This window comes from Sceloporus undulatus, chromosome 1 (genome assembly GCF_019175285.1).
Source record: "Sceloporus undulatus isolate JIND9_A2432 ecotype Alabama chromosome 1, SceUnd_v1.1, whole genome shotgun sequence".
Taxonomy (NCBI): Eukaryota; Metazoa; Chordata; class Lepidosauria; order Squamata; family Phrynosomatidae; genus Sceloporus; species Sceloporus undulatus.
The window spans coordinates 187,420,823-187,435,474 of record NC_056522.1 but is presented as its reverse complement, the minus strand read 5'-3'; the positions used below and the strand labels follow the sequence as shown (position 1 = coordinate 187,435,474).

Sequence of the window (14,652 nt, the reverse complement as noted above, 5' to 3'; positions counted from 1 at the left end):
GTTAGAGAAGCCGAAGAGTAGCCTTTTTTTCATCATATCCTGTTATGGGGAATGTTCTCCACATGCCTTTTGAAATGGCTGGGCAACAGTTTGGATGAGTCCCAATGGTCAATAACTTTCAATTTGCCAGACAGATATATATGCTCACCAAGCCATGGGTCATTGGGGAGGCATGAACCAGGCTTCTGAACTCTGAGCCTCTCAGGAGCCAACAAAAACAAGGAGGAAGGAGAACTAAATTAATTAGGAGCTCTTTGGAGGTGGTCCTTTTTGTACAGAGAAAACACAGCATTGTTTGCTTCTGTTTGGAAAGGCAGGCCTGAACTATGTGTATGCGTGTGTGTATGTGTGCACTTGTGTATGTGTGTACGCGTGCACTTGTGTATGTGTGTTTGTGTGTGCATATTTGGTTGTTTTTTTAGGGACCCAAGTAAAAAGTTAGGTGTTAAGGTCAAGCAAAGGTGAGCTGGTCCAGAATTTCAGCATGCATTGGGCCCTTGGCCCTTGGTTAACCCCCTGTGGATACCAAGATCCATGGATGCTCACGTCTTATTAAATACGATGACATAGTAAAATGGTGTCCCTTATATAAAATGACAAAATGAAGCTTTGATTTTTTGGAATTTAAATATTTTTTAAAAATATTTTCAAGCTGTGGATGCTTGAATCTGTGGGTAAAGAATCCATGGATACAGAGGGCTGAGTGTATTTACCTTTCTGCAGTTTCATCCTTTATTAGCCTTTCTCATTCCCTCTCTCTTTCACACACACACACACACACACACGTGTGTGTGTGTGGGGGGGTGTTTTCTATTGCAGCACTTTCCTCTGTTTCCATGAAGTCCAGATTTTGATCATTTTCAGTTTAAACTTGGAGGACCAAACTACCTGTTACACTTAACTAAGATCTGCAGCCTAAGCCAACATCCACTCAGGATTTTTCTCCTTTAGGATGATCACTCTTCCCATGTCCTGATGTGACCACATGCATTTCCTCCAGCCCCTCCACATCACTGGATGCTATTGAAAAGGGAAACATGCAGCTTAATGAGAACTGGCAAACTGCATATATATTTCCACTTCAGCTACTGTGGCTGTTTCGAGACTCTGTTGGAAGCGGCAGCTGAGCATCTGTATTCACAACTCAGCATGAAAACATTATTTTCAAAATTAAAACATGGAGATGGGGAAAAGGTGATCCAGCCATCCAAAAGGAGAATTAGTAAGCTTACATATCCTTCCTTGCTGTGTTCCATCAAAACCAGGGTCACTTTTTACACTTCATACATGCGGTCTTTAATTCTGCTGCTTGCCTGGCGTTTCCTTATCCACCAAGTAAGAAAGATTCTAATAGGACATGGTGTGCCCTCCTGCTACCTTCCTTTTCAGCAGGACCACTGCAATGACCTGTCAATGATCAGTCAAAATGACTTGCGACAGAGAATATAATTTTAAAAAGAAGATCCAGCATGGTGTAGTGTTGTCCTAGGATTCCAAGGCTGCATCTGCACTGCAAAATTAATGCAGTTTGACACCACTTTAACTCTCATATTGAGCCATGGTAGTTAAAGTGGTGTCAAACTGCATTAATTCTGCAGTGCAGACGTAGCCTCAGAATCCTAAAACAGCACTCAACAATATGTTGGCTCTCCCTTTTAAAAATTATATTCTGTATTAATTCTGCAGTGCAGATTAGACCAAGGTTACTTTTCTTGCATATAAAACAGATGGCTAATCATGAGGAAACGCACCTTTATTTTGCAACAGAAACTCCGGGACAGAAAGAAAGTAATGAAAATATTATCTCATCTTTTGCACCAATTTATTGGTGTAAGTGGTGGGAGTAACAATCCTGAGACCTGTGGTTTCATTGTCCTTTTAGTATCTCTGAGGGTGGCTTCAGGCCCTTCAGCACTTTGTCTGGCGTTTCTCATGCAGAACTGGGAGGGCCTGTCTTTTATAATGTTCTGTTTTAAAAGTGAGAAATCTCTGGGGAAGACAAGGGTCCTGAAAGTCCAAGGCCTGGAATTCTTCCTCTCTCTCTCTCTTTCCACTTTAAACAGGAAACATTTGCACTGAGTAGTCCCTGGAGAGAGCGTAGGTTCATTTTAAGGCAGATAATATTTGTACATGACCTATGTTGGTGATTTAAGGAAGTAAGGCAGGAAAAAGAAGGCATATCGAGTTTTGTTTCATTGAGAGGAGGAATCTGGGGAGAACAGGTTAGGCAGTAATAACCCATTTGCAAGGGAACATACTGTAACTAATTAGACTTGTCTTTCGAATATAGTGGGCTAAAGTTAGAACAATATTTTAAAAAATAGTGTGGAGTAATGGTTTGAGTATTGGACTATGACTGCAAACCAGGGTTCAATTGGCCATGAAATCCACTGGGGGACCTTGGGCAAGTCACACTCTCTCTGTCTCAGAAGATGGCAATGACAAACTTCCTCTGAACAAATCTTGCCAAGAAAACCCCATGATAGATTTGTTGAGTTGCCATAAGTCAGAAATGACTTGAAGACATACAACAACTATATCAATGATGTACATTTTCATTTGAGAAGATGGCATCTACAAAACACAAGCCTGGTTTGTTGTTGCTGTTGTTGTATGTGTTCAAACCATTTATGACTTATGGCAACCCTAAAGTGAATCTATTGCAGTGTTTTCTTAGCAGGATTTCTTCAGAGGAAGCTTACCATTGTCTTCAGTTAGGCCTGAGAGAGAGTGACTTGCCCAGGGTCACTGAGTGGGTTTCTATGGACAAGTGGGGATTCAAGCCCTGGTCTCTCATATCTAATCTGCACTGCAGAAATAAGCTGTTTGATGCCACTTTCAGTGCCATGGCTCAATGCTATGAAATCCTGAGATTTATAGTTTTCTAAGATGTCTAGCCTTCTCTGTCAGAGAGCTTTGGTGCCACAACAGACTACAAATCCCAGAATTCCATATATAGTATTGAGCAATGACAGTTATTTCTATGGTGCAGATTAGACCATTGACAGCTGCTTTATACTGATGTGTAAAATAATAAGGAAATACTATAGCTTGATAACTCCAGATTGGCTACCTAACTACAGACCAGTACAGACACTGCCATCTCAGTCTAGTAAAACATGATTTGTTCAACCAAAAGCAAGCACCATGCCTGCACCACACTTCTGGAAATTAGTCACAGACTGCAAACCAAGATATGAAGTGGTTTGAGATCTTGGTTTCAGTTGAAGAGTGAAGCACCATTTCCTAGTTCGAATGTAATAGGAAACTCTAGTTTTAACAAATTACTGGAGTTTAGAATTAAGGCATGATGAGGAAAAGAATAAAGAGAATAAAAGCATAATGTTATTTCTTGGCCCAATAAACTATGATAAATATGAGAGCAATTAGATTTTGGAGGGGGGAATAATTATGAATCTACAGTTTATGGCTCTTAATAAACTAATAAACTGATTAAAAATAATTTTTGCATATTTCTATGCCTCTGATATTGATATTATAGTCAGCTCTCTTTATCCATGGATTCCTTATCCACAGATGCAACCATCCACATCTTGAAAATATTCAAATATATATATATTGATTTTGCTATTTTATATAAGGCACACCATTGTACTATGCCACTGTATATAATGGAACTTGAGCATCCATGGATTTTGTTATCCATGGGAGTCTTGGAACCAAGCCCCAGCAGATATGAAGGGCCCACTGTATTTAACAGTTTGGCTTGATGGAATAAAATTGTTTTTCACACACATTGCTGGGAAAATTTATGGCCCAGTACTGTGTCTGTCTTCTCAAATGAAACAGGTCCCTCTCAGCACTAAAGTGTGCTTACAATTATTAGTCTTTAGGCCTTGAACCAGTTGTGTTTATCTTAAGGCCCTGGATGCTACTTACTGTATATACTTGACTATAAGTCAACGTTATATGTAAGTCGAAGGCAGGTTTTGGGGCCAAAATTATAGCTTTTGATATGACCCATGGACAAGTGGAGGGTAAAACGTAGGGGGTGTAATGAAGAATGTAAAGGATGAAACAAAGGAAAACAATGCCATAGAACTTACAAAATTCCAGTAGGCATAACTGTTTGTACTTATACTAAAGGCTAGATGGATGAGAAAGTAGAAGGGGGTCAAGTGCTTCCAGGGCAGATTAAACTCTTGCTTTTTGGGTCACTTTTTTAACCTAAATTTCTAGACTTATACATGAGTATACACAGTAGCTGTTTCAGATCCTGGTGGGAAGATCCGCTATTATGATGCCCTTCCATCATCACCTGATATTTGTTTTACAGGTATTACATGGGAACTCTCCCAACTATACTGATCATATGTCTATGGCTTGCCGTCAACAGCTTTATTTATTTATTTAGAGTATTTATACCCCACTCTTCAGCTGCAAAGGCTTTCAGAGTGAGTTACAAATTGTTAATTTGACATTTCCCTGCTCTTCGTCTTATTATTTAATTAAGACATCACAAAAGGAAAAGAGGATGGCAGTGGCAGAGGGGATTAAAACCAGCCTCTTCTTCTCTTTCTACAAGGCCAAGACAGAGGCAGTTGGGATGCAGGGAGGGCCTTTCATCTTTTCAGTGTAAGCATGATGGAGCTGTGCCTGCCTCTTCTTCTCTCCCTCTAAGGCAGGGGCATTTGGGATGGAAGAAGGGCTGTTCATCTGCTTGTGGGCTCAGGCATGATGGAGTTATGCTAGGATTTAAATGGGGAAGAAAGACTAACCATAGAAGTTGTGGCCAAGTGTAGAATGCATCAAGATTTTTCAATCTCATTGTTAACTTTTCTTGCTTGGCTTTTCTGTGGGGCTCTGAAAAATTGCTTTGATTATAGCTGCAACACAGTCATTTGGAAATTTAGACCCATTTTTCTGTGATGACCGAGCTTCTTTTTCGAGTCTTCCTCAAGGGTTATGTTAAGAGACAATTGGATGGATTCATCTTGACTAAGAGCACATTAGCTCCACTGATGGAGCCAATCTCATCCCCCCTTTGACAGTGTATGAATAAAACCACTGAGGTGTTAAGTAATAAAATGATGTGCCTCCCTCTGATATTCTGAATACCAGGCTGATGGTTCTCTGAACTAACCAACTGATACCATTTTGAGACTTTGCCCTCCATAGGCTCAAGGGCAGGCATCCATTGTTATTTGCAGCCTTCCTGGCTCTGTGAGGGAAACAGTCTCGGGCATCTCAAGTAAAATCTGTTCCTTTATTCATGGCTGAACTGGAGCTTGAAGGTGGAACTTTTAGCCTTTCCCCTACTTCCAGTGTAAGACACTGCAGGAGCTATAGAGAAAAGGGTGGCGTATACTTTTGACATCAGCAGACACATATTGATGATAGGAGACCACAAACTGAATCAGATCAATCTGCAATCTGACTCCACAGATTTTTTGCAGAATGTGTGTTTGTTTGTTTGTCCTAGCCTTTCTCTTTTTGTTGTACTTCTACCACTTAGTTGTTATTGGGTTATCCTCTACACAAGAGTCTTAATAACATTAGGCCAGCTGGAGGAAAGCTCAGTTTGGAGGTATGCTGTTTAAATGATGCATGCGTCCTAAGAGTCTGGAAGCCGTGCCAAAACCATGATCCAGTCCTAAGACACAAACTGGATAGAAGCCTATGCACTGGCTGTCTCCAGTCCCACCCACCAGTTACCCGAACACTCCCAACACTTGTCCTGCTCATCCAAGAATGTGTGTAAACCTCATTGAGGCTCCAGGGAGGAACATGGACAATCAGGGTTAAATGGTGCCTAATCCGGATGCCTTTTATCACAACTCACACAGCTCCCTCCCTTGATAGCTTAGGGAATGTCATTTCCACATCTCAAAAAAGATTTATTTTTTTACTTGTAGAGGTGCACAAACAGAATGGGGCAAGGAAATGAAACAGTGGGCTGAGAAAACGTTCTATTTGGCACTTCTGAGTTTAGCAAAAAAAATGTAAGTAGAGAGGGGATGAGGAAGGTGTTTATTATAAGAAATGAGGTGTTGTGTAGAGCAGAAGCTGGCAAGCTCCAGAGGCTGGTTTCCGACCTCCCAGCCTATCTAAGAACCACACTGCTTCCCATGAAGAAATGTGGGAGTAGGATACATAACCAGAAGTGAATAGAAATTAAATTCTGGTTTTCTAAAGGGGGGAATGGGGGGGAATTGCTTCCAAGGACACCAATTTGCCCCCATTTTTCTCTCTCTGGGGAGTAGTCCAGAAGGGGCTGTGATTCTGCAAAAACAGCCTTGATGGTCTGCAGCCCAAATGATTCTCAGGTGTAAGTAACATTTTTCTCCATTTCCTTACAGTAGAACCCAGGATCATCCAGGGAAGCTGAATGGTGGGAGATTTCTAGCTGAACAAAAAAGAACAATTTCTTTGCACACCATGCCAGATCTGAACTATATCGTTCACCTTCACTAGATATAGTGGTGGTTAACATATTGGGTTGCATATACTCCGCAGAATTAATGCAGTCTGACATCACTTTAATCGCCATGTTTAGCCTTCTCTGTCAGAGAACTCTGGTGCCGCAATAAACTACAAATCCCAGGTTTCCATAGCACTGAGTCACTGGCAGTTAAAGTGGTATCAGGCTGCAGTGTGGCAGCAGCTCTGGATTCAGAGAATGCTATATCAGTGGCTACAAAAAGTTGCATGCAGAATCCTTGATTCTCACAGTCCCTATGTCCGCTGCCCCCTCCCCCATCACACCACCCAACAACCCACAACTTGCACTGATCTCACCAGTGTGGAGAGACAGGGACAAGCAGGGTTCTCACAGTGAGTTTAGGGTTGCCCTGGAAGCTTTTCCCATGCTTTTACCTGAATTTTATATCAGGAATGTGAAAGGTTGCATCTAGACGCAGCCTAACAAAGGTAAATTCCTACAAAAGTGATTAAAAGGTGTGTCCCAAAGTGCAAGATCTGTATTTGATTCTGTTTTGTTTTCAATAATCATTGTGACTCAAGGAATGAGACGTTTGTACTCTACTTCCTCTGTGTATTAATCTTCTACCCCACTTTTAACAGTGCAAGTCTTTCCACAATTAGTCTGAATGAAAACACTGAGCTGTCACCCTAGCCAAAGTCCTGCCTCTCTTTCATCATTATCCAAGTCTTGTTACCAGACTTGCATGTAGTGAATTGTTGTTGTTACATCTGAGCAGCCATGCACCTAGATTTTTTTTTTTAAGCAGAAACTAACCCTGGCTTTTCCCCAAGACTCCACTCTTTTCTCTTGCAAGCTGGATCAAATTTATGGAAGTTAGGAAAAGGAGTGTAATTGCACAGATCCAGCATTTATTTCAAAAAATAAAACTTTTTTTTAAAATCCATAGAGGTCGAGCATGTATTTGCAGAACATATGCATGGATGTGCTGCACGGCAGCTTTTAGTCTGAACCAACTTTGCACCAAGACCTTCTCAAATCACAGTTTCTATTTTTGCGTCTCACAAAAATGTTGCAGTCAGCCATTTTCTCCAGCATTGTTTCTGTAACCAAGGAAATATTTTAATCTAAAGAGAATAACCTCTAATCTCTTTGAGTTTTTGTGGCTTCTGAGTTGACATCTACATACAGCAGTTATTTATTCCATGTAACACTTATCCTGGCTTTATCCTTATTAGGAGAGAATCCCTCATTAATGTAAATCCTAGAATTAAGACAGAGAAAACTACAGAAATGACTCCATAATCAGGCCCCCTGACATTACACTGTCACACATGTTGCCTTTTTCCATGTGCATTGGAGCTTGTCAAATACCTTTTGACGCAGACAAGTTACAGAGTTACTCCAGCTTTCCTTCTCTCCTTTATGTGTGTGTGTGTAGGAAGTGTCTGGGTGTGTGTCCTGAAACCTTCTTGGCAGCTGGCCCCACTAAACACAGATACTGTATTTCCTTCATGTTTCCTTCTGAGAGTTCCAGGCTTTCTTTCCAACTATAGGGCTTAAGAGAGTTTTATGGACCGACATGTTTGAGACAAGAAAATTGGCCAAACAGCTCTGAGGTGTGAATATTGGTGTATGGGAAGCCTTGGGAGGTTTGCTGGGGATGCAGACCAAACTCATCTGTTTATCCTCAAACCAGATAAAACACAGTCAGAGGCATACCACAGAAGGGGCCTTTGTTTTCATTATTGCTGAGGGATCGTGAGTAGTTCTGCAGTGGTGTCTCTTTGTCAAGGAGCTGCCATGTGTGCTGGACCTTTCCGCCTGACATCTTCTGTGTTTTGCCTGTCGAGCAGCATGAGGCTGGGGAAGCCTTTATTCTCTTTTGACTAGCATGGGTCAGTTGCTACAGGAGGGTAGCATTTCTGGTCCCAGACAAATTGATAACTTTAAGTGAAAATGATGCTAAGAATTCTATTTACAGTTGTACACATACACATCCTTTTAAAAATATATATTTCCTTTCCCAGGCATGGACCTGTAGAACCAGTGGAGTACATAACGGGACTACGGGTACCATACAAAGAGCGAGATCTTCCTTACTTTCAAGGAGGCCAGCCTGCCGTTCATCCTTCCAAAGGGAGCTACCTCCATCCACATGATGGCCCAAGGGCAACAGAGTTATGGTACCCTCAGTATTACCCAACAAAACCAGTGGCCCAGCATAAAGGACCCCTCCGCCAAGATGTACCCCCATCACCTCCTCAGGGCCACAGGGTTCTGCCTTACAGCGAAATGGGCAGAGTGGGGCCCCGTCCAGCTGGTCCTGGTCACTACCAATATAAGCATCAAGATCCACGGCAAAAGGACCCCATGACTGCAGCTGTATAGCTTAAAGCTGAACTCTCTTTGGCATCTTATAAGAAGAAAATTGACATCATTCCTCAGCTGGCCTTGCCGAGCTTGTCTACTGCAGGGGAGACGTCCTTTAACCGTGGCCAATCAGCACCTGGGATATATTCCTAAATGTATTACATGCTCGTACAAAATGGTACATGACTTGTAGGTAGCAATGTATCAGAGATATTTTTTTAACAAAAAGATGGCTTCTATGTAGAAGGTGGTCAATGAAGAATATGTGGAATTTCAAAGCACACCACAAAGTGCCATTCAGGGCTGTTTGCAGCTGTCACAAGCACATATCTGAGGAGTCTTTGTTTTGAAAAAGGTTTCAGAAGTGGCATCTAATCAGTGTAACGTACTTAGTATACAGCAGGTCCTTCCTTATGCAGACCTTTTCCAAGTGGAGAATCTCCAACTTGCAGGGTCCAAGTTAACAAGGGGCTTTGATGCATTCCCTTTATGGGGTGAACTGCAACTTACTTTGTTGTCATGATATCAGAAATATTGTACTTTGCACTCATTTTAATTTTCTCAGTCATCTTTTTAGTTCCCTTGGGTTTGTTAGATTTTCTGTTTGTTCTTCTTTATTGGTCACATATCAAGATTCATGCTCTCTCTCTCTTCCTGCTTCAGTTTTCTAATATCAAAAAATACAAATGGACAAATGGAGGAGGAAAATTGTAACCCTGTAGTGGATGCCAATGTCCTGTGGTGTTTTATTGTGAAGGCTCCAGGAAGAAAATATTAAAAAGCCCAATATCCAACCTCTCCTTTCCTGATAATGGGCCACGGTTCTACTCAGATGGGAGCTGGGCATTATAGGGTTCTGGGAGGAAGGGAGAGAAATCTCTCACAGGTTACTAGGAAGAGTAGGAGGGGGTCCTTTCAACACTATAGGACTGTATTTGCCACCAAGGCTAATGAGGCTTCTGAAACCTTGCTCAGTTAGGCATTTTGAACAATTTCAGCATATCTTTTTAATTCCTCAGATTTCAGTTTCAGAGACATTTAAAGCCTCTGTTTTAGCCCATTTTTCTGTGAGGGAAAGACCTTGGGCCTGGCCACGGAAATGATCTGTTGGTTTTCTTTTGGTATGCAGCAAATTAACAGGATTCATTACACAGGTCATCTCATAATTATTATATATCGTACTGAGGGGTCATCTACCAGGCACAGCCATTTATCATTTACCCTTTCTGAAATGGCTTCATTATACCGGGTGGCCTCAGGAGACATGGCGCATAGTGAATCTATCACGCACACAAATTTGCGTTGCTGCATTTCAAAGTGTCAGCTCCTTTAGTGCCCATGAAAGATTCAACGGTTTTGTATAGAATCCACAGGCCCAGCATTGTTGTCCTGAGCATTAATATTCAGGTAAGTAATTGAATTTTAACAAAACTTGCAGCCTCAGATTCAAAGTCCCCAAGTAATGATTAGTGGGTTTTGAATCCAAGGTTGCATGCCATATCCTTCAGTAGATCTGAATGTCATATACATTGCTAAACAGGAGTAAGAAACACTCAGTGACTGGAAATACCATATATGCTTCTGTGATTAATTTTGAGAGAAAAGACACCAAGAACTGACTTATCCACATAATTATTCCTTGATTATTTATTTCTAAACAAAAATTCACCCTAATGTAAAATAGAGATATTAGCCATATCAAAGCCAATGACTATTTCTAGTATATGAATTTAATTTCAGGTGGCTGTGAATGAGTAGCTAGAAATGAGCTGCAAGTAAGTGTGAGTATATGTTGCTATTTCACATTAACTGTATTGATTTGCATCTTGTTTGTATTAAGCGAGCCACTGATTCTTGTGACCTCCCAGTGCTATCATGTTAGTGTACATTGTATGAGCTTAGTCTGAAGTGAATGGCAAGTTGCGTACTCCTTGAATTGAGATGAACCACTACAGTTTAGAAAGAAAACGGTGACATTTTAAAAATAATATTTTATTACATAAAGTCTCTTCAGTATACAAATATAAAAGAATAAGAGCAATTTTAACATAAAATGCAGTTATTGGTGCCTACAGTCAAATCCACTTTGAAAAGTGGTATTTGGTGATTCCTGGTCTGTGGTACATTTCCCAGTCAATCATGATGAAGTCATTCAAAGCCTTCTTTTCATACTGGGTTTTACTTTCTTTTTTCTTTTCTTTTCTTTCATTTTTTTAAAACTTTTTGATCTAATTTCAGTTCCTTCTTGTAACATGTGCAGCACGTTTTGAAAATAGCATGTAAAGAGTGTTTTCCTCCTGTCTTCTTTGTTACGTCAAACTATGTTGGGCTTTTCCTGTGTTTATAATTTACTTGCAAACAGTGGACTTTACTCAGAACTCAATCCTTAGCCCACACTGAGTGGCCAGTGTTTGGCATTTCTTAGTCAAGTAGATTGCAAGGGTGTCACAGCCAAGTTGCCTTCCTACCAAGCCAGGGTCATTTAAGAAAGCCTCTGGGCCTGTTCCCAGTACTTCAGCTCTCCTACATCATCTTATGCCTTGCTTTTGGATTTGGAAATTGGCCTCAGATGCATACAGGCAAACAATTATTGGGAAGTCCCTAAACTTTGAATAAGAAGCAGATAGACATAGGAATCAAATCAAAAACACTTTCACAACTCCCTGTAGAGTGCAACTCTTACGCCTATGGCCTCTGTGGGATAGACCACATAAACTGTAGGATTTTGAGATGAACAAAGGCTTGGCAGCTGTACAATGGGGCAGAAAGGGTCAAAAGAGTAAAAGATAGTAGAGATAGTAAAAATACCCACTACTTTTGTGTAAATGGACTCTAACTATACATTACAACTCTTCATTAAAAGAAACACATATCAGTAACACTGGGTTAATCTAGCTTGATCTGATTTAAAAGGAGTTTTGGAAAACAAGCTTCTTGCCTTGTGTTGCCTCCTAACCCTTTCTTGTGCCATTTTATTTCAGTTTACAAGGATAACTGACAGCATTTCAGAAGCAAGGGATGCATCCAGATTGAATGGCTTGAACCTGTCTAGGTTATTTACGGCCTTTGATGTGCAATGCTCAGTTGTTTCTATGTAACCTGAAATGCCTTCTAAAATTCCCGTTGGCTGCAGTGGCACCATTTGGTAGGGCAAGGAAGGTCAAACGGAGACCTTTTCAACCATTAATCTTAGCCAATGGTTTATTAAACAGTAGTTCTGTTTTTAGAACAGTAGGAGACTTCCTCCCTCCCCACCATAGATGCAACTCAGTTTATACAGGTGCTTTATACACTACAGATAGCTGTGGAGGGGTAAAAACCCTTGACCCCTCTTGGGACAGAATTTCTCCTCATTACTCCAAAGTGCCAAGATCCTGAATGTGGGGCTGGAAAGCACTTGACTGCTTTAATTGACTCAGTGTATGTGGTTGTGTGTGTAAAGAGAGTGGGAGAGTGTGTGCTTCTCTTCAATAATGTCAAACAAACTATATCAGCACTATATTGCAAGCAAATGTGTAGTGCACATATATATCACAAGATGCTTAGTTGATAGATTGAAGCACACACAAACACACATACACACAAGATGAATTGTGAGCTGCTCCCTCTTCCGATGAACCTGTATGTGTGGAAAAGTTTTGGCTCAGGAAAGGTCCTTTTGTATTCTACAATGTCTTGACCTTGTTTATATTTTTAAAACGTGCCAATGCAGCAGGAGCAATCTCCTAAGTGAATGCTGGTTTCTTGAATGATCACAGGTTTCAAGGCGGATACCTGTTACCCTTCCTGAACATGTCCACAGCATGGAATGCACATCCATGTTGTGAAGAGTTGAGATGCCTCTCTGGGACTCCAGACAAATAGATATCTTTCACTACAGCCCCAGTTTGACTTTATGTCTAGTCTGAGTGTGTATACATGACCTAAGGACTAAATTCCTCTGTTTTCTACTTTACCAGGCACCCTTGTTAATTTTTCCAATTTTTTCAAAATGTCAGGAGGAAGCAATAAGGGTACATGGGAATGTAAAAAGGTATAGGGCCCTGAGCTTGTATAGATGACCAAATTACCTTGTAATGCCTTGCCCAGAAGTAGGGGGAAATTGACCAGTAAGAAGCACCAAGTTGCAAATCATGGTCATCTGAATTTACCCACACTGTGGGCTGTTTCCAGCTTTACCCCCCAATATGGCTAGAGAAGAGGTTTAGGCAACCATGGTAAGCCACGTAAACAGAGCTTACATAGATGTGCATAGCTATAAAGCCTGGTTGTTTAGAGCATGCCAGTGGGAGCCAGACTGGAGGAGGGGGTCACCAGGTTAGTAGAAAGACAGGGCTACCAATATTGGTTTCAGACCAGAGGTGTCAAGTGCCTTACTCTGGCCTTGGATAGTTATTCTGTGAGTGCTGGGTTGGCTTAAGCATTGCATTTGGAATAAGGGCCTGGCTGAAAGCCCACTAAACTTACTGGAAACATCAGTATACTTTGGATCAAACTCCAGTTGCTTTTTTAAAATTTTAAGTGGATCATATATGAGCAATTAAAGATTTAATATCAACAGTTTCCTGAACCTCCAGTTGGTGCTAGGCTGCATTAGAGAGGGGAATTAACACTATTCAGAACAGTTGAGAAGGTGGCTCTTTGAATAACCTAAAAGCCAGGGAGTGGAACTAGGAAACCTACTTTCCAGACAGCATTCGGTAGCAGCCACATTCCAGTTCATAACATTAACGAGAAACAGCTTTACCTTCTGCCCAGTTCTTCTATAATGTGAAAGTGGTACTGCCTTCTTACTGTCCTTCCTTCCTTCCTTCCTTAGATGGAATGAATTCCATCTTTCTTATGGAAATTAAGAGATGGGTATTTACCCTCCCAGATCAGGCCCACAAACATAACTTTTTTGCGAGAGTAGTCCCACTATATTTAGTCTAGTGGTGTTTGCTTCTCAATGCTAAATATAACATTTTAATCTTTATTTCACAAGCCAGCCATTTCAAACGATTTTGGACTTAATCCCACTGATTTTGGTAGTTGAAACTGTAATAAAGAGTTGCTCTGGTTTGTACATTGCCACCCCGACTATACTTTTGTTTTCGGATATATATTTGTGTGCATTGAAGAAATGTTTAAAAGTTCAGAAAATTTATTTTGGGAGGAAATACATTTGTTACTACAAGATCAAATTTGAGTTTTTCACTTGTTTTTGTTATATATCACTATATAAATGTTAAAACAATTTTATTTTGCATTAAAATAAAGGCTTTAAGAACAACAGCCGACTCATTCTTGTAATAGTTTGCTCCTTTTCCATCCCTCCTCCATTGGGCCCTGTTTACCTGGAACAGACTGATAGACCCACAATCCCCTTTTCACAGAGAAACAAGTAAGTTTAAAATTTATTAGTGCAAAATTGGCATAGGATAGTACAACCCAGAATTTTAGCCAGAAATTCACACATATTACCTTCAGAAATGAATTTAACTTCACAATTTTACTTTATTTGCATACATACCACTGTTGTTCCAGGGATAGACACACCTCACATACATGTACACACACACCTGTTTGTGCTGTGCTCACAACCCTCCCCTCCTTTATGGTGCTTTCAACACCTTGTACTGACATCTTTCACTTTTGGGCAGAGTACATGGCCTTCTGCTATTTCTGTAATGTGTTCTGCAATATGGAGCAAAAGCCAGATTGGCACTGGAGCAACAATAAGACTTTTTTTGGAGGGGGGGGGGTTACAAAAAAGAATGAGGATTAGTTGCATTCCTCTCAATGGACACCCATGCCACCATAGAAAATGTTGGGTCTTGTACAAGTGCAGGAGTACTCAAACCCAAATTCGAGATGTGCAGACAGGAGACTCCTAT

The 14,652-nt window shown here is 40.8% G+C and overlaps 1 protein-coding gene across 1 annotated transcript in view; it reads left to right on the top strand.

Annotated features, from left to right (window-relative positions):
• LOC121925717 (partitioning defective 3 homolog B-like) overlaps positions 1-14,048 on the top strand; it is a 181,044-nt gene extending 166,996 nt beyond the window's left edge. The window contains exon 5 of the mRNA XM_042458209.1: positions 8,434-14,048. Coding sequence (XP_042314143.1) covers positions 8,434-8,794 — 361 coding nt within the window. The 3' untranslated portion in view covers positions 8,795-14,048. The remainder of the gene's footprint in view (positions 1-8,433) is intronic.
• Positions 14,049-14,652: the final 604 nt, after the last annotated feature.